Source organism: Triticum aestivum, chromosome 3B, assembly GCF_018294505.1.
Source record: "Triticum aestivum cultivar Chinese Spring chromosome 3B, IWGSC CS RefSeq v2.1, whole genome shotgun sequence".
Classification (NCBI taxonomy): Eukaryota; Viridiplantae; Streptophyta; class Magnoliopsida; order Poales; family Poaceae; genus Triticum; species Triticum aestivum.
This window is the reverse complement of record NC_057801.1, coordinates 15272652-15300211: the sequence shown is the minus strand read 5'-3', so window position 1 is coordinate 15300211 and position 27560 is coordinate 15272652. Positions and strand designations below refer to the sequence as shown.

At 43.3% G+C, this 27560-nt stretch overlaps 1 protein-coding gene across 1 annotated transcript; it reads right to left on the bottom strand.

The window, feature by feature from the left end:
- Nucleotides 1-12065: 12065 nt before the first annotated feature.
- Nucleotides 12066-16739, bottom strand: LOC123068284 (uncharacterized). The gene is made up of 2 exons (XM_044490815.1): nucleotides 16288-16739; nucleotides 12066-14326 (listed from the first exon to the last, which is right to left on the bottom strand). The coding sequence occupies exon 2, from the start codon at nucleotides 14293-14295 to the stop codon at nucleotides 12628-12630; it is 1668 nt and encodes a 555-aa protein (XP_044346750.1). The 5' UTR covers nucleotides 14296-14326; nucleotides 16288-16739; the 3' UTR covers nucleotides 12066-12627.
- Between the last annotated feature and the right edge of the window lie 10821 nt (nucleotides 16740-27560).

Below are 27560 nucleotides of genomic sequence, written 5' to 3'. Positions count from 1 at the left end.
CCCTTAAAGAAGGGTATGGAACACTTCCCTAGAAAGAAAATAAAATTACCATATGAATCTATCATGAGAGCCACTTATGGATTGCCTACCAAAGATGGCAATACCTAGATCTATTCTCGCTTTTATGCCTAGCTAGGGGCGTTAAACGATAGCGCTTGTTGGGAGGCAACCCAATTTTATTTTGTATTTTTTGTTTTTGCTTCTGTTTAGGAATAAATAATCCATCTACCTTCTGTTTGGATGTGGTTTTATGTCTTAATTAGTGTTTGTGCCAAGTAGGACCTATAGTTTAACCTACGATGATAGTTGATTTGATTCTGCTGAAAAACAGAAACTTTGCACGCACGAATATAATTATGATAAATCACAGGAACGTGCTTTTGCGTTGATTATTTTTGATTCTGATCAATAAACAAATTGTCCAGGACTTCCTATTTTGGTAGAATTTTTAGAGTTTCAGAAGTTTGCGTTAGTTACAGATTGCTACAGACTGTTCTGTTTTTGACAGATTCTGTTTTTCGTGTGTTGTTTGCTTATTTTGATGAATCTATGGCTAGTAAATTAGTTTATAAACCATAGAGAAGTTGGAATACAGTAGGTTTAACACCAATATAAATAAATAATGAGTTCATTACAGTACCTTGAAGTAGTCTTTTGTTTTCTTTCTCTAACGGAGCTCACGAGATTTCTGTTGAGTTTTGTGTTGTGAAGTTTTCAAGTTTTGGGTGAATTCTTTTGATGGATTATGGAACAAGGAGTGGCAAGAGCCTAAGCTTGGGGATGCCCATGGCACCCCCAAGATAATCCAAGGACACCAAAAAGTCAAAGCTTGGGGATGCCCCGGAAGGCATCCCCTCTTTCGTCCACTTCCATCGGTAATTTACTTGGAGCTATATTTTTATTCACCAACATGATATGTGTTTTGCTTGGAGCGTCTTGTATTATTTGTGTCTTTGCTTTATAGTTTACCACAATCATCCTTGTTGTACACATCTTTTGAGAGATCCATACATGAATTGGAATTTGTTAGAATACTCTATGTGCTTCGCTTATATCTTTTGAGCTTGATAGTTTTGCTCATAGTGCTTCACTTATATCTTTTGAGCGTGATAATTTTTGCTCTAGTACTTCACTTAGATCTTTTAGAGCACGGTGGTGGATTTGTTTTAAAGAAACTATTTGATCTCTCATGCTTCACTTAGATTATTTTGAGAGTCTTTAATAGCATGGTAATTTGCTTAATGTTAATATACTTGGTGTTCAAGATATGTGAAACTTTCTTTTGAGTGAATTGAATACTAAGATAAGTTTGATGCTTGATAATTGTTTTGAGATATGGAGGTGATAATATCATAGTCGTGCTAGTTGGGTGATTATGAATGTGAGAAATACTTGTGTTGAAGTTTGCAAATCCCGTAGCATGCACGTATGGTTAAAGTTGTGTAACAAATTTGAAACATGAAGTGTACCTGGCTTGTGCATCCTTATGAGTGGCGGTCGGGGACGAGCGATGGTCTTTTCCTACCAATCTATCCCCCTAGGAGCATGCGCGTAGTACTTGAATTTTTGATGACTTCTAAATTTTTGCAATAAGTATATGAGTTCTTTTGACTAATGTTGAGTCCATGGATTATACGCACTCTCACCTTTCCGCCATTGCTAGCCTCTTCGGTACCGTGCATTGCCCTTTCTCACCTTGAGAGTTGGCGCAAACTTCGCCAGTGCATCCAAACCCCGTGATACGATACGCTCTATCACATATAAACCTCCTTATATCTTCCTCAAAACAGCCACCATACCTACCTATTATGGCATTTCCATAGCCATTCCGAGATATTTAGCCATGCAACTTCCACCATCATCATCATGACATGCATTACTTTTGTCATATTGCCATTGCATGATCTTGTAGTTGATATCGTATTTGTGGCAAAGCCACCATGCATTATTTTTCATACATGTCACTCTTGATTCATTGCACCATCCCGGTACACCACCGGAGGCATCCATATAGAGTCATATCTTGTTCTAAGTATTCGAGTTGTAATCCTTGTGTTGTAATCAATAGTAGTGTGATGATCATCATTATTAGATCATTGCCCAAATAAAAAAAAGAGAAAGGCCAAAAAGAAAAAAAGAAGGCCCAAAAAAAAGAAAATAAAAAGGGCAATGCTACTATCTCTTTTTCCACACTTGTGCTTCAAAGTAGCACCTTGTTCTTCATGTAGTCTCATATATTGTGCTTCAAAGTAGCACCTTGTTATTCATGTAGTGAGTCTCATATATTGTGCTTCAAAGTAGCACCTTGTTTTTCATGTAGTGAGTCTCATAAGTTGTCTTTTTATACTAGTAGGAATTTTTCATTATAGAACTCGGCTTGTATATTCCTACGATGGGCTTCCTCAAATGCCCTAGGTCTTCGTGAGCAAGCAAGTTGGATGCACACCCACTAGTTTTCTTTTGTTGAGCATTCATAGCTCTAGTGCATCCGTTGCATGGCAATCCCTACTCCTCATGTTGACATCAATTGATGGGCATCTCCATAGCCCGTTGATTATCCTCGTCAATGTGAGACTTTCTCCTTTTTGTATTCTCCACACAATCCCCATCATCATATTCTATTCCACCCATAGTGCTATATCCATGGCTCACGCTTATGTATTGCGTGAAGGTTGAAAAAGTTTGAGATTATTTAAGTATGAAACAATTGCTTGGCTTGTCATCGGGGGTATAGAAGTTGGGAACATCTTTGTGTGACGAAAATGAAGCATAGCCTAACTATATGATTTTGTAGGGATGAACTTTCTTTTGCCATGTTATTTTGAGAAGACATGATTGCTTTGATTAGTATGCTTGAAGTATTATTATTTTTGTGTCAATATGAACGTTTGTCTTGAATCTTTCGGATCTGAATATTCATATCACAATTAAGAAGATTTACATTGAAATTATGCCAAAGTATCACTCCGCATCAAAAATTCTTTTTTATCATTTACCTACTCAAGGACGAGCAGGAATTAAGCTTGGGGATGCCTGATACGTCTCCAACGTATCTATAATTTTTGATTGCTCCATGCTACTTTATCTACTGTTTTGGACTATATTGGGCTTTATTTTCCACTTTTATATTATTTTTGGGACTAACCTATTAACCGGAGGCCCAACCCAGAATTGTTGTTTTTTGCCTTTTTCAGTATTTCGAAGAAACAGAATATCAAACGGAGTCCAAACGGAATGAAACCTTCGGGATCGTGATTTTCCAACCGAACGTGATCCAGGAGACTTGGACCCTACTCCAAGCAGTGCCAGAGGCGGTCACGAGGGTGGAGGGCGCCCCCCTGGGCGCGCCCCCTACCTCGTGGGCCCCTCGGAGCTCCACCGACGTACTCCTTCCTCCTATATATACCTACATATCCCCGAACGATCAGAACAGGAGCCAAAAACCTAATTCCACCGCCGTAACTTTCTGTATCCACGAGATCCCATCTTGGGGCCTATTCCGGAGCTCCGCCGGAGGGGGCATCCACCATGGAGGGCTTCTACATCATCACCATAGCCCCTCCGATGAAGTGTGAGTAGTTTACTTCAGACCTTCGGGTCCATAGCTAGTAGCTAGATGGCTTCTTCTCTCTTTTTGGATCTCAATACAATGTTCTCCCCCTCTCTCGTGGAGATCTATTCGATGTAATATTCTTTTTGCGGTGTGTTTGTTGAGATCGATGAATTGTGGGTTTATGATCCAGTATTATCTATGGAAAATATTTGATTCTTCTCTGAATTCTTTTATGTATGATTGAGTTATCTTTGCAAGTCTCTTCGAATTATCTTTTTGGTTTGGCCAACTAGATTGGTAGTTCTTGCAATGGGAGAAGTGCTTAGCTTTGGGTTCAATCTTGCGGTGTCCTTACTCAGTGACAGAAAGAGTTGCAAGGCACGTATTGTATTGTTGCCATCGAGGATAACAAGATGGTTTTTTTATCATATTGCCTGAATTTATCCCTCTACATCATGTCATCTTGCTTATGGCGTTACTCTATTTTTACTTAATACTCTAGATGCATGCTGGATAGTGGTCGATGAGTAGAGTAATAGTAGTAGATGCAGAATCGTTTCGATCTACTTGTTTTGGATGTGATGCCTATATACATGATCATTGCCTAGATATACTCATAACTATGCTCAATTCTGTCAATTGCTCAACAGTAATTTGTTCACCCACCGTAGAATACTTATGCTCTTGAGAGAAGCCACTAGTGAAACCTATGGCCCCCGGGTCTATTCTCATCATATCAATCTATATCACTTTATTTACTCACTTTGTTTTTACTTTGCCTTTACTTTTTACCTTGCATCTATCTATCAAAAATACCAAAAATATTATCTCTATCATATCTCACTCTCGTAAGTGACCATGAAGGGATTGACAACCCCTAAGCGTTGGTTGCGAGTTGCTATCGTTTTGTGTAGGTACGAGGGACTTGTGCCTGGTCTCCTACTGGATTGATACCTTGGTTCTAAAAAATTGAGGGAAATACTTACGCTACTTTACTGCATTATCCTCTCCTCTTCGGGGAAATCCAACGCAGTGCTCAAGAGGTAGCAAAGCCGACAATGCTAACAGAACTAAGAAGACAGCTATGGTACACATCATATCCAGTTGTCCTATATAGAACCTCATGATTTCGAAACACTGAAACAATTTGGAAGTTTGAAAAAAAATTGACCCGTGATCATTAACTAAATATCCACGGAATGATCTCCAGAGAATGACAATTATCTATAATAACAAAATTCAAAAGGGAAAACTGTGAAAAGGAACTGCCATATTTTTTTTGCAGCACTACAGGATTATGATTACCTATGATTAAATCAGCTGACGAAGGACCCACTCCGTACTAATATTTAAATACACATAGAACTACAATAGACCGGAAGCTAAAATAGCAAGTAATTAGTAGGTATTATCCGTGAAGAACATAAGTGCAGTTTGGTTATAAATGCCTTAAAAGTAAAATCTTACTAAAACACCACTGATAATAGAACAACATGCAATATGTCCTAGGAGCTGTTTGCTATGGCTACTAAAACACCACTATCTGTATTAATATTTAAGTACGCCCAACACTACAACATTATGATATACCTATGAGTAAAGCTACAAACTTTCAAAACATGTATTTCAGTCCTTGATTTCTCTGTGCCTTTCAGAAAATTATTGTCTATCTATTGCGTTGTACTGGTTGGTACAACATGCCTCATTCCATCCAGAGAGATTTTTCTCTTCCACTTAAATTGAATAATTCATTCTGTGTCGATGATGAGTGATGCTAGTCCAGGGATTTGGTTAGAAAAACACTCATTATAAACACATTGTTATGCTACATCCTATGACGCCTATGCTGGTCCAGTATTACCACAATGTACTATCTAAAATCATAGTCACCAAAAAACTAATCCAATCAGAAATTCAGAAATTACCACAGTGCTAAATCTGCTAAGCCGTAGAAACGTGACAATCAATCAAACAATGTCCCTCTCTCAGATTTCACCAACCTCTCGATTCAATCCCCACTGCTAACTGGTAGTTCGAGACAGAACAACACCTACAGGAGCAACATGGCACGAGACAAAACGAAAACGGAAGGGTGTCTCCGGATCTGCGCACCTGTGATGAGGTTCATGTCGAAGGGGACGATGCACTCGTCGTAGCCGGTGTCGTCGTGCTGGCCGGTCTTGGCGGGTAGGCCTGTGCCGTGGCCGCTGTAGTGGAAGAAGAGGGAGTCCCCGGGCCGCGCATCAGCGACGAGGCGCGCGAGCTCGCGGCGGATGTTGGTGCCCGTGGGCTGCTGCTGTCGCGGCGCGGCCGGGTCGGCGTCGGAGAGGACGCGGATGGCGGCGCCAACGTCGTCGAAGCCGAAGCGGTCAACGAGGGGAGGAAGGGATTTTGCTGGATCAGGGTGTGGAGGGGAGGGAGGGGCGGAGCTTGGGGGAGTGTTGCCCGCGGTCGGTGCTCGCCGGAACCGGCCGGCATGGGTGGGGGCGGCGACGAGGAGTCGTGGGGAGAGGAGCCGGAGTGGAGTGGACCGAGGAACAAGTGTCGGTGGAGTGGATTGTGGGGAGAGAGTATTTTTAGGATGAGGGAGAGAGAGAGAGAGAGTGGTGGGATGGGAGTGGATCGGGCCGGGGTTCTTAGTAGTAGCGTGGGGTCTTATCTGCGCTATTGCTACTTACTTAGTAGTAGCGCAGGTTTTATACCCCCCGCTACTACTATTGCATGCCCCGGGGGCATGGTGGAGATCACTTTAGTAGCAGCGTGGGTTTATACCCCTCGCTACTACTATCAACTTAGTAGTAGCGCGGTTTTTATGGCCCTCGCTACTACTAATTAGCAGTAGCGCATCTTTTTAGACAACGCTACTGATAAACTTCTGTGTATAAGGTTTTTCCTAGTAGTGTATAGAAGATTGAATCCCAAATAATCGTACATATCACAAGATGCATGATTTCGATACAGAAATTACATATCATACATGTGTTCGCATCATACTATTACCCTCATCCCACCAAGCAAGACCGTTAGCTGGGATTCGAGGACATATTACCAATAGACCTTCCATGTAAATTTCAAAAATATATTTATTCTAGTACTCTAGAAACCTTTAGAAACTTTTTTGCTGATCCATAAACACAATACCAAGTTTTGACATCCAATGATGCTGTGGGCAAAAGATGCATATAAACACATAATGTGATGATATTTTTTTGTTCTAATTTATAATGATAATGATAGAAGAGTTTCTCATTCAAAACTAAACGAACAATATGTTTTCAGAAAAAAATCAATTTAAGCTAAAAATATATTTATTTGCTAGATATTGACAATATAAGAAATATGTAACTTATAAACATGAGAGTGTATATATTGTTAATTCTTCTTATTATACCTAAAGTATAATTCAATATAATATATCGAATTATGTACATTAATAGGAACAACATATCTTTAATGATGATATGACTAAACCCCACAAAAAAGACAATGATATGATTGATTGTGAAGTAAAAATGTGTAGTATAAATAGGTAAGCACATTTTGATTCGGTTGGAGTTTACCAGATTATATGATACATTTGAGATTACATCTGCCACCTAGCATATGTTCTGTTCGTCCGTTTGATCCAGAGAGAGGACGAGATGTGTCAACTGAGGTGGCGAGAAATATTACGGTGCCTCAACAGGGAAGTAGGCGACATAGCCAACGGAGTGCTGGTGCCTATGTCATGGTGTTAGTGCGGTAAAGCTGGAGCGAGCGGCGACCCATATGATATGAATGCAGAAGCCTCCGATCGCCACACGCATGTGTCTTCTCTAGAACATTAAAAAGATGCTTCCGATCGCCACACACGTAAGGATCCGAATGCAGCAATTCAATACAGAGATTAACCTGTCTCCTGGTTCCTTCTCTTTAGCTTTCTTCTCTTTGTTACTACTGAAAAAATAAATGTAAAATTTTATAAGTCTTCAACTCTATAGATTAAAACAATAACAAATAGAATAATAATAATAATAGACAGTAGAATATGGGTACAGAGCACCACCACCACAACAAAAAAATCTGATCCAACAGGTATTATATTTGTAAACCATTCCTAACATAAAAATCAGACTGATGAACTGACGCAGACAACAACAAAATTAGATACATTGTTCTCATGGTTTAGTAGACTATCTACTATGTCGTACAGAGCACCACAACAACACCCTAATCCAATTCAGAGGAAGGTGTTCGCATGAACCCACATCGTAAAAGAACTTACATGTGATGCAGCTTTGTCTGCTGGTCGTATAGCCTCTTCGTTGGATCAACTTTAGCATAAAAGCAAAGGTTTGCAGATCCGTATTTACATTCAGGTAAATTTTCAACAATACCCTACACAAATTAACACATCTCATCTCCCAGACAAATTTTGCTATCAAAATCTACACTTGAGAACAGCTCCACTAGTTAACTTGCATATTTACCTAAGACTTCAAATTTAGAACAAACAACATGTAAAGCAAAGTAAAGCAAACCTACATAGTAAAAAATGAGTTCGTACCATTACCATTGGAGTGTACTAAAATACAAACAATCTTCATGACTACATAACTAGATGGAGTGCAATGCTATATATGCGCACAGTACAACAACATGACTAAAACAATAACCGAAGCAAAAAACATCATGATGTCACCCCAATCAAATGAAGAACAAGCACGAAAAATCCCCAAACATTATTTTCTCGTGAACCAGCTCTCATAAGGGTGGACAACAGAAACTCGTATACACAAATATTATGTTCCACATCCATAAATCTTTAAGAAATATGAAGTTCATATTTTCACAAACTTGCAGAAACAAGCAGTAATTCTGAACCACGGAAACAACAAATGTATCTAAAGGAAAAAGAGAAGTTGGAAGTACCGTACCTTCTTACTATCTTAGCACTGATGATAATCTTCATGTACACTCCAATGGTAATGGTACAAGCTCTTGGAAACTCTCTCTTCATCGTACATCATGGTGTAAATGGTACTAGCCAGCAGCTGTTTTGGCTAATCAGTGGCAATTCTGCCATCCTTAAGAAGTGGATCAATTAGGTTGTGTGCGTACACAACACGATTGTCCACAAAGTAGAGAGTAAGCGTGTCAATGGCATAGTAGTTGACAGAAAGGTAGCCCCAAGGGCTTTTCTCATGTTCCCTGGTTCTAAAAGAGCGAAGTACAGCAGATGTTACAAACAAATGATTTAGATTAGTTACATTATCGTATTACTCCCTCCACTAAGTAATAAATATGCAGAAACATATTTAGATTAGTTACTATCGTATTGCTTCCTCCAGCGAAAAATAGATTTATTAGATCCATGCAAATAGAATGAGGAGGCATCTCTCAGCGCTACTATGAATAACCAATTGATAGGATTTCTGGTACGTAGAGTTACCTACCTCAGGTCACCTACACTACACTACACCTAAAAATGAGCCTGTTCACGCCCAGAGACTTGGACACGTCGTGGGGTGACTGCCACCATCCTTGACTCCGGAACGTCGACCACCTGCATTCCGTCGGTGGCCACGGTGGCCGTGCTTATCGTGGCCTCTCGCCGGCAGGTTCGCTGCATAGTTCGCCGGCTCCGGAGTAGTACCATAGTACTCCCTCCGTTCAACTAAAATCACGACGAGTAATTTGGAACGGAGGGAGTACATTCTACAAGGGTACTGTTGGCACTATCAACCCCTTAATAGTTCCTGAACTTGTTGGTAACATGCGCTTAGAATGAATGAATCGTATTGTAGACGCACGCATGTGATGTGCTTAATAATTAAACTGTGCTGCACTTGGTGGGTTGTAGTGGGCCCCTGAACTTATTAACCGGCCGTTGCGATGTCATGCATCATCGACTCATCCTGATCGTTACTTCCTCGGTTCTTAAATATAAGTACTTGTAGAGATTTCAATATAGACTACATACAGATGAATATAGACAGTCTTTTTAGAGATTTTAATATGAACTACATATGAATGAATATAGATGTATTTTAGCATGTAGATTCACTTTTTCTGTTTCATATATAGTTTATATTGGAATATCTAAAATGATTTATATTTAGAAACGGAGGGAGTACATGACTATCTTCGAGCGAGCTCTCGACTAAAAAGGCAGCACGTTAATACAAAACAATAAGTGGGGCTAGCTGGATGCTTGGATCGATAGCATCAGCACGTACGTTAACAAGGAATTGGAGTGCACATCAGAATGAATCATAGTACTAGTAAGACATGTACTACCATATAATTAAGATGGTAATTATAGATCACCTCCTATTTAGAATTGTGTTGAGGTGTGAGTAGCATGCATGCATGCAAGCACCGATCTATATTAAGAAAGGTATATGTACGTATGTACGAATGCTAGCGTACGTAGGCTGTTTAATCCGGCACCGAACCGAGGAACGTACGCGGTTACTAACCTTGCCGGGAGCTCCAGGGAGGTGTGACAAAACCAAAAATGGGATGGACGGCAACCAACTACTCCCACCCGGACCGACCAGACCACACTGTCGCGTTCGATCCTGACACTACACGAATGCACCGTCGGTCGATTGGCCCAAGACTCCAAACTAGATCGTGATTCATGAATATGTGATCGGACTGACAGCTGAATCCGATCAATAGCTACCTATTTTGTGTCCAGATATAGGATACTTTTCTGAAAGGCGTTTGCCGTGACTTTTTGAAAGGCGTTTGCAACAAAAGGTCTGCAAAGAGTTTCGCAACACTGCCTTTGTTGCATTGGTGAGGAAAAGGGACGGGCCGCTGAATAGCCCCAGATCAAACGGCTATGGAGGCGGTGGATCTTTTAAAAAGATGTTATCAGAAAAAATGTAATGAGAAAACTTAAAATGTATTCTTGAATTTTTAAATTAATTTTTAATATAAAAATTGCCTATTAATTAGAAAAATATTCTTGATTTTAATAAATTGTTCACGTATTTAAAAAAATAGTCAAAAATTAAGAAAGTGTTCTCAAAATTTAGAAATTGTGACTGTATTTTAAAAATTCATGATTTTCAAAAATGTTTAAGAATTAAAAAAGGTCTTTGAAATGAAAAGGTTTTAGAATTTAAACAAAAAACGAAAAGAAAAGAAAGAGATAAATGATAAAAACGAAAAATGGGGCACATGCAAGACGCCGCTTGTCGCAACCTGTGAAGGTGCGAGTGATCTTTGTAATGAGTACTTCTCAATTAGTGATTTCGTTTGGTGCCTAGACCGCTCAATCGCGAAACTGGCGCCCGCACAAAACACTTGTGGGCGGTGGCCCACTAGTATGCTGCGCGAAGCTCAGTCAACGGCTAACTAGTTAATCGATCAACTATTGACTTTCAGGCAAAAAGCAATAAAAAATTCAAAAGGAGAACAAAAAATTTGTGAACTGAAAATCGTTCAATTTTTATAAAAGTACATGGGATTTGAAAAAATATCATGGGAAAAAAGTTCGCAAATTTTAGAAAAAAAATCATTGATTTTCATAAAAAATCACATTTTCTAGAAAAGTTCACGAAGTTGAAAAAAAGTTCACCAAATTTTCAAAAAGGTTCAAGAATTTGAAAAAAATCATTGATTTTGAAAAAAAGATCACCAAATTATTAAAAAGTTTCATGAATTTGAAAAGAAATTCATCGGTATTGAAAAACGTGCGTGCATTTTGAAAAAAGAAAAATAAGAAAAAGTAAAAATAATAAATAAAATAAAAAGGTAAATAAAAAAACAAAACAAAACCATCATGAAAAAAACCTTATTGAAAAAAGAAAGAAATGGTTGGGAAGCTTATGGATATGCCCGCCACCAAAACGTACTCCATGCGGTCTATGGTATGGGTTGACCCAGTCAGTGTGTCTGTGCTTAGCAGGCGTACTATTTTCCAGCGGGTTTTCAATTTTATTCCACGTTTTCATATTTTCAGTTTTCGGTCAAAATATATTACTTCAAGAAAGAAATGTTCACAAAGGTTAACAAAGTTAAGAATTTCCAAAAATGTCCATGTTTTTAATATCCATGAAATAAAATGTTCCCAAAGATTAAAAAACAATAAATTTTGGAAGATATCCTATAGAGTTTAAAAGTAAAAAAGTAAAAAAGTATTCATCCAATTTAAAAAAATGTTTCCTTATTTTTAAAAAGTGTCAGTGAATTTGAAATTATTCCTGAGTTTTATGATATCTTCATATATTTTTAAATGCATTCACAAATTAAAAAATATTCTCAAAATTTAGAAATTGTTTATGTATTTTAAATATATTCCTGATTTTAAAAAAATGTTTACGGACTCAAAAATGATCTTTAGATGGAAAAAGGTTTTAGAATGGAAATAAAAAAGGTAAAGAAAAGAAAGAGATAAATGATAAAAAAGAAAAGGTAAAACTAAAATAAAAATGTAAATGTATGCCCGCTTTCCAAGACGCTTTTTCAGCTGCATGCCCGCTTCGTAATTGTATTCATCAGTGATGGCGTCTCAATGTAGCGGAAACAGTGGTAGAGAAAATCCGATGCTTTTAGCACCATATTCCGACACACTTTTTTTTTGGAGGGTTTCCCCTCTGATTTGCATTACAGAAACCAAGCCAAAGGTTCAGAGCTACGAGTCTGTTACAAGCCAGCCAGCAACCAACATATCTAGAAGAAAGTCTAGCCGCCAACAGCGACTATCCTCTCCCTGCACAAACTCAAGTCGAAATATTCCGACACACATGCATATAAAATACTCGTATACTAGAGCATTCTGAGTAACCAAACATGCAGTAATTAAAAGGACACCGGGAGCACTAGTAGATGATTTCATCCCTGTTAATGGAAGATGGGATAAAGAACTGCTGTCCTTCCTCCCTGAACCTCGTCCCCGCCTCTTGCTGTTTCAACGGAATTTACCTCGTTTGAAGTACTCCACTAGAATGGCAGCGACGGTGATGAGCTCACCGCCGTCGCTGAGCTGCTTGGCATGGCAAAGTGGGCTGCACCGCTGGCCCGCGTAGCATAGCGTCTCCACCCACACCTGGGCGAGCAGCTCCAGCGTGCCCACTGCGTCATCTTGGACGATCTTGGCACCAAGCTCGCATGTAGGGGCGTGAGGCGAGGAGGTACAGCATGTAGTTGGAGAGCGCCTGGACCGCCTCACTCATCCGCTTATGCTCCTCGCTGCTGCTGCTGCTCATCATGGAGTAGATGTAGATGTTGGTGGCGATGTGCCAGACAAGGATCTTTTCTTCCACGCTCCAGGTCAGGCCCTCGTACAATCCCCACCTCCTGAGCTCCGCTTGACCCCGTGAATCAAAATGTACAAGGCTGTCGTGGTCATGGCTAAAGAGCCTGAGGTCACCCCCCTTGCTCAGGATGTAGTCCACCACCAGCTCCTGGATGAGGGGCGAGACAGGGATGGAGCTCGAGTAGGCCATAGCGTTCCACCACACCTCTCTCCCCATCCAATTGGCCATCCTGCTTCTCTTGCTGACCCTGCTGCGAGCGGCCAGCTGCAACAGGTTGTGCTGCCCCATGGAGGCCGACCAGTACCTTGCCCAGTCCGCCGCGCGGACCAGCCGGCGGACGGACAACACCATACGGCCGAGCGAACCGCTGACATGTCTTGGTACCCATGCTGCGGCCTCGAGCCACCATGTTGTGGTGCCGCCGGGTATGTAACGCAAGGTGTCGCGGAGGGAGTAATGCGGCCCATGACTTATGAGGAGCACGCATGCCCAACTCGAGAATAAGCTTCTCAACGCCGACACCACCTCCAGAACAAGGGCACCTACCAGCAGGACATAGGTGACAGCCACATCTACCCGATGTTGATGTTGGTGACGATGATGTTGATGGCGATGGAACAGCAGGAAGGCGACGGTGGTCGCCACAGGCGAGAGCATACGGATGCAGAGGCCGTACCAAGTGTGCATCACCTCAGCCTTGGTGTACAGTACGTCGTACATCAGGGACAGCTGCATCTCAACCACCTTGTACAGACGGCCCTCCTCCCGGAGATACGAAGCAGAAGCATGTCCGTATCCTACTTCGTTGATCAGCCCCTTGATCATTTCCTTGGGAACCCCAAGCGTTCGGTGAGCCATCAGTAGGCAATCTTCAGTGTCCCACGGACGCTTTTTTAGTATGACTTCCAGATTGTTGTGTGAGCGAACGACGGCCGAATGCTGTAAAGCTTGGTAGTTCTTCCCCACCGGGTTGCTGCCAGCGCACCGGAGCGCCCAGACCCTCTCCGCGTACTTGACGACACCCACCACAAACATGAGGATGCCGGCCCACCGGAGCAAGGCCGAGCCCGACTGGCTACCAACGATAACGGAGGTGTAGAAGAGGACGTAACCAGCGGCTGTCACCTGCACGGCGAACGTCTGCAGGTGCCGCAGCCAGAGCCGGTTGTCCTCGACGGCGTAGGCGGTGATGTTGTCCTGCCCGCCCAGATGGAGCAGCAGGAACGGCGCCCAGAAGGCCATCAGCTCGTGGTCGGGAGACCGGCTGGCGGCGGACAGGTGGCCCAGCACGTAGATGGCCGTGCCGTCGGCCAGCATGTACGCCGACCAAGCCAAGAACCTTACCGCGCCGGAGTCCACGCGCCGCCGGAATTCCGCCAGTATGAGCAGCGCCACCTGGAGAGTCAAGCTGAGCAGCACCAACGCCTGGATACCCCATTCTTTCCATGCTGCGATACCCCATTCTTTCCATGCTGCTCCTCCGGCCATATCGATGTCGATCTGCAGCTCGACCCTGCTTCTGAAATCACCACAAGTACAAATTACAGACCCACCATTTGATTAAGGGGGAAATTGGAAATATAACACATGCAATCTAGGTTTGACACTTAATTCATCCAACTTTCAAAAAATGACACTGCAGCAACGAATTTTTTCAACATTTGACATTTTCCCCTCTTTCTTATTTCTCAGGCCATTTCCCTCTCCTTTTCTATTTATAAAGACCTAAAGTGACCATTATGTCCCTGACCCCATTTGGAAGATTACTGTGGAGTAATACTCTTCTAATTAATCAAGGCAGGAGCTACTACGAGCTCGAAAGAATGCAGCTGCTGCCGCTACGCCGGTGAGCTGCTAGTCCGGCTAGGTCCGTGGCTGATTCTACCATACGTTGCCACGGGGGTACGAGGTAGACAACGCCGGCGTTGCCCAGCCGGAATCCGGGAGCGATAGCGAAGCGGACGACCATGCCTCCTGCACTGGCGTCGCGGGGCGCGCCGGCCACGCTCTCCATGTACTCCGGGTGGAACTCGGCGCGGCGGCCGGCCTCGAAGTGGCTGGGCAGCTGGTAGCTACACAAATCCAGGAACCCTCCGCCGCCGCCGACGCTGCCATAGCAGGCAGCAGCTAGAGCAGTCCGAGGCCGCCTGCACGGTGCCCTGCTCCTGTTCGTCCTACTCCTGGCCGGCGCGGCGGCCGCCGAGACGGCGCCGGAGGAACCCACGTTGCCCTCCGCAACTCCCCACCGCCGCGTCAACCGATGCTGGGGCAGCTGCTGGACTAGGTGCTGGTGGCGCTGCTGGACTCGCACTGCACGGAGCTGGCGGAGCTGGTGGAGAAGGCACTGCTGATCCAGACGCTGGAGGACGCCGTCGGGAGGCACAAAGTTACCATCTTCGCGCCGCGGAATAAGGCGCTGGAGCGGGACCTCGACCCGGAGTTCAAGCGCCTCCTGCTCGAGCCCCGGAACCTCAAGTCGCTCCAGTCGCTGCTCCTCTTCCACGTCCTCCCCTCCCGCCACCCCGCGGGCTCATGGCCCGCGGCCACCCCACCCACTCCGGCGAGGAGATCGAGGTCGCCGCCATCACGCGCCCGGACGCGGTGCTCAAGCCGGACGGGGTAATCCATGGCATCGAGCGCCTCCTTGTGCCGCGGTTGAAGTCCCAGTTAGGCGATTAAAACGGATCCGATCACATGTAGAGTGGAGTGATCTGCCAGCTAGCTAGCGTGGTTCCCTACTAATCGAGATGATTGATTACTGGTGCAGTTTCCCCACTAAAGATGGGATGGAGGGGCTGTTTTTCTGGGAAGTCCCCAAAAAATTTTGGGAGTGAGAGAATGAAAATTTTGGGGATCGGTTAGATAGGTATTTTTCCGTGAAACTGCTACTTTTTGGAACTTGAGATTTTTTGGTCTTAGCACTGAAATGAGAATGTTGAAAAAGGAGTATCAACTCAGATCTTTACAAGTAGGATATAAAGCTGAGTGCAGAACTAATTAAGCACAAGAGAACCCCAGCCTTTGGATATTGGGTTTGACGGATACCATCTTCTCACAGATGGTTGACTGTGTGACTGTAGTAAGAACTCTGATCAAACATGGCGGATGTGATGGAAAAAAGAGCAAAAAAAAAAAAAACCTCTCCCATAAACCCCGACACTAATTTGAGATCTAGGGAGGATGGAGACGTACGGTCAGGTTGGGAACTTCTAAGAGGCCGGTCAGATCTAGATCTTCTGAGCAGCACGGCAACATACAGAGGCAACCGGCAACCGGGCGGTCACTAGTCCGACCCGGGTGCAGAATTTGCTATTCTACACCCTGGTAGTCTAATAGAGTTTATACATATATATTATGCCAGATGCAGATCCGTAACCTCTAGCGATTACAGAAACATAATGCTCGAATCCATCTACGAAGCGAACGCCCGACTGCCGGCTCGGCTGGGCGCACGAGGAAGATTAAGTGAGAATCACTCACCGTGATGTGCGCCCTGTACATGAGTCAGGGGCGGCGTGCGCTACAGCGCTGCAGAGTCGGCGCTGGTGGTCGGAGCCGGGAGAGACGAGCAGAAATGGTCGGGGCGGAGCTTGCCGTAGGCAGCCGTAGGAGCGCAAGGCAGGGCGGCGTCGAGGTCGGCCTTGAGTCGTCGGAGGACGCGCCGGAGTTGTCGGCGGGGGAGGCTATGGAGGGAGGGGGCGTGGAAGAGCACAATGCCAAGCCTCAGTCGCGAGCACCAGACCGGGAGAAAAGGGGACGCAGTTTTTGGGCAGAGAAAGCAAGTGAGGGGAAGAGAGAAAAGGGGGCGCGGTTTTTGGGCAGAGAAAGCAAGTGAGGGGAAGAGAGAAAAGGGGACGCGGTTTTTGGGCAGAGAAAGCAAGTGAGGGGAAGAGAGAAAAGGGCACGCGGTTTTTGGGCAGAGAAAGCAAGTGAGGGGAAGAGAGAAAAGGGGACGCGGCTTTTGGGCAGAGAAAGCAAGTGAGGGGAAGAGAGAAAAGGGCACGCGGTTTTTGGGCAGAGAAAGCAAGTGAGGGGAAGAGAGAAAAGGGGACGCGGTTTTTGCCATTCGCGCTCCGCGTATATCAGGACCGCCCAATCTCTGCTCATGATCTGACATGCATGTTACTTCCTCTGTTCCTAGAGATTGCAAATAGACTACCACATACGGATGTATATAGACATATTTTAGAGTGTAGATTCACTCATTTTACTTCGTATATAGTCACTTGTTAAAATCTATATCTATATCTATATCTATACCTACTATTAAAGGAGATAGGTATTCTTGGTTTGGTCCTGCATTGTTTCGTTCCGTTTTAGATATTTTTACATATGCTATGTTTTAATTGGAAACTGAGATGTACATGAAAAAAAGGAAAAAAAAACTAAACGAAACGGCCCGCCGGGCAGCCCATGTTTGAACTGCTGTTGGCTCAACCTACGGTATGCTATGTTTTAGTTGAAAACTAATACGTATATGAAAAAGAACGAAAAAACTAAGCGAAACGGCCAGCCGATCGGCTCATGTCTGAGCTGCTGCTAGCTCAACCTCTAGCAAGCCAAAAAGAATTGCTGCTCGCGCAGGTGTCGAACTTGCAACCCCGACAAACAGACAAATCCTCTCCATCAACTTATCCAGTTATCTCTAAATTGTCATTTTCTATTTATACATTACTTTTGACAAAGTTATGTAGGCTAGGTCCTCAGTGCGCGTGTGAGGCAAAACAATGTCTACGTGTAGGATCCTTAAAATTACGTGTACAGGTAGATTCTTACAAAAAATCATGCATATGCACAAACTTGCTATTTTGAATTGCCATGTGAAGAAACCTGATTTTCTTTTCTTTTGAGAAAGTGAGGAAACTTGATATGATGACCTTTTTTTATCTTTTTTGGGGGGTTGATGATATTTTTACCTGATACACCGTACTAATTGATGGCAGGTCTGCCTTAAAGAACGTGTGCCGATTCAAACTGGGCCTGCTTCGCAAGAGAGAGAAAATGATCAATCGGTTTGCTACCTGATTAAATAGGACCACCTTGGCTTTTATACCAAATTTTACAGATTTATATGCATGCACGAGTTGTCTTGAACTTGAAGACAAACAAGGCGCCTCAAGAATAAGAACAAAAAGGATGAAGTGTGTGTCTCATTCATCCGATGGGCATAAAAGGAAAGAGAAATTAATATCAGGAATTAAATATCCAATGAGGTGAGGGGTCACGGCATAGATTCTTGCAGGACAGATAGCAATGACACAGCCATGTGGACTAATAACACAATTAAAAAATACGAGGTAGGAGGGCATGACATGAGAGTCGATTTGGGAAGTGAGATGGGCTAAAACACATTTAGCAAGATTTCTTCATGACTCCGTGCACATTCCAAAAAATTGCTCCAACTTCTGAATAATGCCTTGGTATGTAGGATTTGAAATGAGGCCTTTTAAATAACGGAGTAGCTGTACAAAAATTGTACCAAAAATATCATACGTGATGGTTTTTAATGTACGTCTTATAGGCATTTCTGGTAGCGTTTGTCTTACTGCCGCCATTGGATGGCACCATTCGGATATTGTTATGCCGTGTTGTTGTGGTGGACATGTTAATTATCTCTCCGTTACAACGCACGGATATATGTGCTAGTCTCTATAAAGATAAATATTTAGGAACGAAGGAAGTAGAAAGCTGACAAGGGTCCTACTGTATACCTTGTATCCTCCTATCCTTGATTCCTTCTCCTCCCTATTATTCTCAAGCTACATCATACACGGACAGCTAGTGGCCTGATGCAAGATTCCTCTAGCTTCACATGCAAAACTGCGCTCTAGGCTGCCCTATTGGTTCGTACGCATTTGCCACAGCCTCTCCCACTCTGCACGACCTATCGAGCACCCATCCCATCAGCATCGTATGGCATCTGACGCGCACTACTACTTGATCCTGTGATTCCGAACAAAGCCCAGTCACATAGTACTAATATCCCAAAAGTGCAGCGCAAAAAACTTAAAAAGTGCTGCATAATTATTTTGAAATAGTTTGGATAGGTTCTTCAGTTCCGATGCATTTTCTTCAATATTTGAAGACAAAATATAAATATATAGTCCCTTACTGTGCAAATAAGGTTTGAACTAGGTGACCAGAAAATGGTCACCTAGTAAAATGCTTGCTAAAGCAGTGAATAATGATCTAATCAAAGGTGTATGTTCTGATATGATTCTCAGTGGTGTAGTTTGTCTACAGTATGCAGATGACACCATTCTCTTTATGGATAAAGATGAGAGAAAAACTGAGAATCTTAAGAAAGTATTAACCTGTTTTGAAAAAGTCTCTGGAATGAGAACTAATTACTCTAAGAGTGAAATAATCCCAATAGGTATAACAGCCGAGGAGGTTGTGTCCTTCTCTAATATCATGGGCTGCACTGTGGGTGCTTTGCCCATCAAATACCTAGGAATTCCCTTACACTATGATAAGTTGAGGAGAGAGGATATCCAACCTCTCATTGACAAGATCCTCAAGAAAATGGCTGGCTGGAGAGGGAAGTTACTCTCCTACTCTGCTAGACTCTGTCTACCTGCTATCCTTCTTTAAATTTCCTAAGTGGGCTCTAAACCTGATTAACAGCCAGCTGGCTCACTACCTTTGGAGTGATTTTGAAGGAAATAGGAAGTTTCATCTTGCCAACTGGCACTTGGTTTGTATGAAAAAGAGCATGGTGGATTAGGAATGCCAAACATTAGAGATGTCAACCTCTGCCTACTGGGGAGTTGGGTTATATCAAAGATGAGGTGAAATTGTGGATATCTTTGGTACATACCAAGTATCTTAATAATTCTCCCAACATCTTTGCTTGCAATGCTCAGCACACCTCCAGGTTCTGGCAAGGGGTCATGTGGGCTGCCAAGGCCCTTAAATTTGGCTATAGGTGGGTAGTTGGGAATGGGAAGAAGATTAGGTTTTGGGAAGATATTTGGTTTGGTACCTCTCCTTTTTCTGTCCAGTTTTGGCCCCTTTATGTCATCTGCCACCAGCATGGTGAGACACTTGATAAGATTTGGGACCAAAACACCATTAAGTTGACCTTTAGAAGGATTTTTACCCCTACCATGATGGAGAGCTGGTACTGCCTTGAACAAATTATTACTAGCACAAAATACACCAGTGGTGAGGACTCCCTGATTTGGCAGCATGAGTCCAAGGGGGAGTACACAACTGGGTCCTTGTATAGTATAATTAACTTTAGAGGTGTTCAGCCAATTTACATTCCTTCAGTTTGGTATATTTAAATCCCCCCTAGAGTCCAAGTTTTTCTGTGGCTTCTCTCTCACAATAAACTGATGACCAGAGAAACCTCTCTAAAAGAGGCACTGAAAAATCTCATGAGTGTGTTTACTGCTCTGATAGAGAGTCTATACAGCATTTATTTTTCGAGTGTGTTGTTGCTAAGCAAATATGGAAAGCTGTTTCAGATTTCTTCTCCTGCTCCCTGGGAGCTGATTACCTTTCCATTGCTGAAATTTGGATAGCCAATAAGAAACACACCGCTCTAAATTCTATTTGTGCATGTGTACTTTGGGCTATGTGGAAACATAGAAGCTCTTGTATCTTTAGAAATGTAATGTGGATTGATTTGAAATAGATCTGGAACTTGATGCTGGGGCTCTTGAGGAGATGGTTGATTCTTCTCAAGGACGCACCTCGTCTAAAGATGGAGGAGTTCATGACCAGAGTTTCCTTGATCCTGAACACCCCTTTCCAGCTCACAGCGGGGTAGTTGAACTTGACAAAAACACTGAGGGGTTTTTTAGTCAAGTTCTTCTCACCAAGCTGAACCTAGGGAGGATGTCAACTCCATCATCTGGCGCCTTGTCGTCATCCCCGCCCAGGAGCCCAGGCAGCTTCACTTGCAAGCACACACTGCTAAGACTTGTGACGCCACTGGACCTCCCGGGCTCCCCTACCCAGCCGACAAAAAAGATCAGGCGTCCCGGCGTTGCTCCCACTGGAATATGGAAGATGAAGATCTCGCAGCCGACAGAGAAGACCAAGCAAGACAATCGCGCCGTCCTGGAGATCCCAGCCCGAGCAGGCCGATCTGGATGCCCTGTAATAGCTAGGCTTTCTGGTCTTTGGTCTGTAATAATGCGCACCTTTCCTTTCTCTTTTTCCTGAACTTGCTTTGCAAGATGTTGTTACCTAAATTCTGGTTTCGTTATTGAATAATGGAACCGGGGGGCGTTGGCCCTCCTATTATTCAAAAAAAACAGAAAATGGTTCACTTAAAGGATACAAGTTAGACATACAAGAATCTGGATATGCACACGCGTGCACACACGAAAATACGCAGTGTAGATCAGAAAATAAAATCCGAGATTTATAGTCTTTAGAACAAATCCATATCACCAAACAACCGACAACAAAAATGACATTCTTCAAGATCCAACATCCATCAGCCCAGAGACGCACTGGAGTTTGAAGAAAGTCTGAAATTAGAAGGTAGAAAAGAGAGCAGGAAGAACCAGAGAAGCTAAGAAATGGAACATCGTCATGCAGAGTCTAGAGCCCGACAACTCCGATGTTGCTCGCACACGGCTTGCCCAGATCCGGTAGAAAATCTTGGCATCCAGGGGATTGCTGGTTTGGATTCTGGAGGAAACTAGGAGGGAGCACATAAATCCTCAACGCCTGCTCGAGGTGGATGTGGCCGTCATCCTCGTTGGAGGGGCACAGGGTTGATCTGGATAGAGGACGAAAAGCATACGGTGGTGGTCATTCCCTGTCCAGCCTCCTCGATGGCTACCAGGGCAGAGGAGAGAATCGACAACATGGTGGTGTTGGGTCTTCTCGCCCGTGAGCAGGTCAGCGGGATTGGAGGCAGGATTTGTCAGCCTCGGTTAGATCATTGCCAGAGAAACCCAATTCTGAGAAGTGGTGCGCCGCTGCTCCACCAGCGATGTTCCACCAACACTACCTCCAGCAGAACGGCGACTGGATCTGAGAGGGGAGGAACTGGAAGAAAGGGACGCTACTTAGGTGCCGTAACTGCACCTGCAGTTGGGCCAATGGCATGTGGGCCAGCCGGCTCTGAAGCTCAGTCCAGGAGAAAGTGGGGAAGATGCAGGTGGCCTGTTTCCTAAGAAAAGGATCGGGAGCCGGAGTGGGGGTTAAAATATTAGGGTGGTTGGGTGTAGATACGGTAGTACTACTATTACGCAGTGGAGTGAGATACGATCTGACTGTATTAGCTTCGTATAGTTTGGAAAAGTGAGGAGCAATTGCGGGACCCGGTGGACCAGCAGGCTCGAATCTATATGCACGCGCACGGTCGTGATACGCGCTGCGTATGGAACGCGAAGGTAAACGCCTTTATCAAAGAGAGAAAGAGAGTCGCCCAAATTCAACTTCTTTTTACATGTCCGACTGGTGGAGCCGGGCTTTTTCTTCTGTTTTATTCTTCTTCCCTTTCTTTTTTCAATTGATTTGCAGAAAATCAAAGGATGGAAGCAAGGGGATTTGGGGGAAAAGAAAAGGGCAAATATTTTTGAAATTTTGCAAACTCTTGTGATAGATTTATTTTTTTTACCAAAAACAATATTATTATTTTAGTTTTATTCAAATATGAAAAAGGCAAGAGGGCTTTATAAAACTCTAGAATAAAATAGTAAAAATAAATAGGGTTGGCCTAATAAATTACATTTAGCAAAAGCATGCCAAAAACATGCAATGTGATGATGATGCAAAAAATATATAACAACCAAATCTTGTCAGGGTATTATCCCGGAATGTTATAGTGATATACTGCATTGTAGGCGATAGTTGTTACGTCACGTGCATCAATTGCGGCCTTGCCGGAGCCACCGCCGGTCTATAGTGGTCGCGGGAGATAAGGGCATCAGTCGCGACCGTGAAGAGCACTAGCCTTGCGTCCGTGAAGGCGCTAGCCGTCGTGAGAGATACGAGCAACGTCAGCCACTGGGTTTGCCCGTGATAGATACATATCCGATAAAAAAATAACCCATAGCAACACACGAGCATTAAACTAGTTAACTAAAAAAGTCACATCAAAATGATACGAGAGAAAAAAGTTAACTCTCGATATTTGCATAGCTAGGGGACATACGTGTGTTTAGCCTTGTCTTTTAAGGTTAGTTAGCTTTTATGTCCGACATTTTATAAGATGTTGTGCAGCAGATACTGTTTAGACAAGCCAGATTATACCTAACGGACCCCCGAAAAAAAGGTCCTAGATGTTTCCAGTCCAACGTAGATGGAACGAACTAGTAATAAGCACGACATGTACTAGTGGTCTGGAGGAGCCCGCCTGTCTCATGTTCCTTCTTTTCTTTTTGCCCAGCAAAATTGTTTCCTACATTGACCAACAGAAAGGTGAAACCAAGCTGGCAAATCATAAATACAACAAAGAAAATAAAGAAAACTTAGTTGATACATAACAGCAACGTTTCATTATCTTCCTGTTCCAACTTTTGAAAAACAAATCACCTTGCCTAATCTAATCTACGTGACTTTGCCTCAATTAAAGAAAAGTAACATTTCAAGTCCACTAATTGTATCCAAGTCTGGTTTTGGCCCTTGATGTCTCATCTTTTCTCGTTCCCTCTTGTGTACTAGCAGAATGCCCGTGCGTTGCCATGGGCTTTTAAAATACTTTGCTGAAGTCATATAAAGTTAATGCATACTAAATTTTGCAGGTAGAGACAATATAACGCGGTCACAACTGTATAATAACTGAAGTCCACTTCACTTGTAATAACAAAATAACAAATTGACAATGTATACGTATAAAGTGATGATTTAACTAAAAATCTATTACAAATTATTGAGATCTACTTGATGCGTTTAAGAAATTCTCACAGCCCGCAAAATAACCGCCAAAATGCGGGCTGGCGCGGAAAATCCCGCCCGAACAGACCCCGCGAATGCGGCCGGCCCTTAAAAAATTTTGAGGGGCGCGGCAAAATCTCGGCCCCGACCCGCAAATATGCAGGTGTCCGCCTCGCCCCTACGGTGCCCCGTATCGCAGGAAGGCGGTTGGCGGGAGGGACATTTCAGCCCTCACCCTTTCCCCACCTCCTTCCACCGCCGCCCGCCATTGGTTCGCCTGTCCGCTGCCGGCGATTCCAACCAAATCTGCCGGCGAAATCGCGCCACGGGGCACGTCCCCCACCCTCTACCATCGATACGCTGCACCAACCTCTACCACCCACAATAGTTCTCTTCATAAAGGAACCAGCAGAAGAAGTATCAAGCATGGAATGATCATTATGAAAAAGCCGAGCATAATTTTTTTGAATATTATTTCTCTTGAGAGCTCATGATTGGGACATCTCTTCAACATATACTTAAGCCTCCCCCAAGCTTGAGCGATACTTTCTCCTTCACGAGGCCAAAAACTATATATACAATTCCGATCACGATGAACCAAATGCATAGGGTAAATTTTCTGGTGAAATTCCAGCTTCAACCGGTTCCAATCCCATGTTTCGGTATCATCACATTTCCTATGCCATGTCAATGCCTTTCCCTCCAAAGATAAGGGAAATACTTTCTTCTTAACTCCATCTACGGATTGACCTGCAAGCTTAAACAATCCATAAATTTCATCCACAAAGAGCAAGTGCGTATCAGGATGCACCGTTCCATCTCTTGCATAAGGATTAGCTAGCAGTTTCTCTACATACACTAGTACGCGTTGGTGCTATACAAAGGTTTTAAATCCCTTTCTGCGGCGGCATTTGGAACCGTCATCTAGTGAGTGTGGGCGATTAGGGGGTCCTTCCCACACGGCCCAGAAACCGTCAGGGATAGGCCCTCCTGGGACACGAAATGAGTTCGTGTGCGATCGGGTGACCCACGGAAACCCAATCATTTCCGTAGGTATGTACATCCCACACGGTGAATCCCATAAAACATTTCCGTAGGTATGTACATTCCACACTGTGAATCCCAGAAAAAAAATTCCGTAGGTATGTATATCACACACAATCAATCCAAAAATACGTTTCCATTCTTATGTACATCCCACACAGTCAATCTAGGGAAAACGTATTCGTTTGTATGTACATCCCACACAGGTTTATGTATAGGCTTGTGTGTGATACGTGTAACTATCACACACGCTCTGCCTTAGTTAACCGTTTGCTTTTATCAACTATATCACACACGATTTGATAAAGAAAACTGTGTGGCATTGGGCTATCCATCACAAGCGTTTTTACTGCTAAAACCGTTTGCAAAGTTCCATGATCCATTTAGCAGGATTATTAATTTGCAATTAATAATTCCAGTATTATGCAAATTCACATTTCATATCGAACAACTATTTGCCAATTTCATATCAGGCACATAGATATATTTTAACATCACAGTACGATAGCTACCGGAAAACAACAAAGTACAACATATAGATAGTTCAACTTAATAAGAACTATATTAGAACAATATATTCATTTTCCTAATCAAGATCAACCAGGCTCGCCTTATCCACCTCTGCTTTCAGTTCAATAAGGACCTGTTTTGCACTGGCCAACTGGGAAAGTGTCTCCTCCTTCGCAACACCATCTTAGCAAAGTATGATTTAAAAAAATCCGAGCTCCTTCTCTACCTTCCTCTTTTTATCCCGCATCTTTAAATATTCTTCACCGTTGACAACACTATCTTTAAGCCTACTCTGTTCTCTTCCTGATACGTGCTCTAGAGCTTTGCTAGGCACATCTTCAAAGAATGTGGCCACTCTTGATCAACCCACTTCAAGTAAGAACACTTTCATTCATCCTATAATATTTAAAACTAGATCACTAACAATTGTAGGTAAAATGGGGTTATAGCAACATAGAAAATCACCAATACTTATTTTGAATAACTGAAGAAACAGGTTAATTATGACATATCTTCTCAAAAAGATCAATGTGCAAATGAATTAATTGCTACTGACACAACAACCAAATTCTGAAACATCAGAAGCTATAATTAACTACAACAACGCTACAAATTCTTACTCATGTACTATAAATAACAAATTGAACATTTTAAGAGGAAGGTAAATATAACTGCAACAGCATAGCGACAGTGTTTGGATGACAGCAAATTGATACTAACAGGTGTGTACATGCACAAATTTAGTAACACAAAACTAATAGCACTAAGGCGTCCACTATGTATGCCAAAATCGGTGTAAAGACAACTATTGCTACATCTCGCACTGGCGCCCTGCACTGGCGAGCCGAACAGCGGAAAAAAATTAGGGACCCGAACTCCGGAACACCTAGTTGCTCCGACGCCCTGTTTCTTCGTGGCATAAAGATTTAGTATTTTACAGCTTGGCTGCTCGGATGTGTGGACAAGTTGACTCCACAAAGTGCTCAAGCGGTGCCAAATAATATTCTAATGGCACCACTGATGAGATGGCAACTTTTTTAGATACTAGGTACAAACTGTGACACTGTCTTAGGAGGAGTTTGGTTGAAGGTGCGGTATGAATGGGTTGGGACCGTGACAATGTCTGAATAACATCTAACAAATGATTTGTAACAACGAAAGAGGATCTAACCTTGGTGGTCGTTCCCTGTCCAGCCTCCTCGATGGCTACCAGGGCAGAGGAGAGAATCGACGGCATGGTGGTGTTGGGTCTCCTTGCCCGTGAGCAGGCAAGCGGGACTGGAGGCAGGATTTGTCAGCCTCGGTTAGATCATTGCCGGAGAAACCCAATTCAGAGAAGTGGTGCGCCGCTGCTCCACCGGTGCTGTTCCACCAACACTACCTCCGGCAGAACGACGACTGGATCTGAGAGGGGAGGAACTGGGAGAAAGGGACGCTGCTTCGGTGCCGTAACTGCACCTGCGGTTGGGTCAATGGCATGTGGGCCTGTCGGCACTGAAGCTCAGTCCAGGAGAAAGAGGGGAAGACGCGGGTGGCTTGTTTCCTAAGAAAATGATGGGGAGCCGGAGCGGGGGTTAAAATATTGGGGTGGTATGATGTAGGTACGGTAGTACTACTATTACGCAGTGGAGTCAGATACAATTTGACTGTATTAGCTTCGTATAGTTTGGAAAAGTGAGGAGCAATTGTGGGACCTGGTGGACCAGCAGGCTCGAAATTATATGCACGCGCACGGCCGTGATACGCGCTGCGTATGGAACGCGAAGGTAAACGCCTTTATCGAAGAGAAAAAGAGAGTCGCCCGAATTCAACTTCTTTTTACATGTCCGACTGGTGGAGCCTGGCTTTTTCTTCTGTTTTATTCTTCTTCCCTTTCTTTTTTCAATTGATTTGCAGAAAATCAAAGGATGGAAGCAAGGGGATTTGGGGGAAAATAAAAGGGCAAATATTTTTGAAATTTTGCAAACTCTTGTGATAGATTTAATTTTTTTATCAAAAACAATATTATTATTTTAGTTTTATTCAAATATGAAAAAGGGAATATGGCTTTATAAAACCCTAGAATAAAATAGTAAAAATAAATAGGGTTTGCCTAATAAATTACGTTTAGCAAAAGCATGTCAAAAACATGCAATGTGATGATGATGCAAAAAATATATAACAACCAAATCTTGTCAGGGTATTATCCCGGAATGTTATAGTGATATACTGCATTGTAGGCGATAGTTGTTACGTCACGCGCATCAATTGCGCCCTTACCGGAGCCGCCGCCGGTCTATAGTGGTCGCGGGAGATAAGGGCATCAGTCGCGACCATGAAGAGCACTAGCCTTGCGTCCGTGAAGGCTAGCCGTC

Coding starts and splice junctions, on each gene's coding strand:
- LOC123068284 (XM_044490815.1), bottom strand. CDS start 14,295: ATGGCCGGAGGAGCAGCATGGAAAGAATGGGGTATCGCAGCATGGAAA.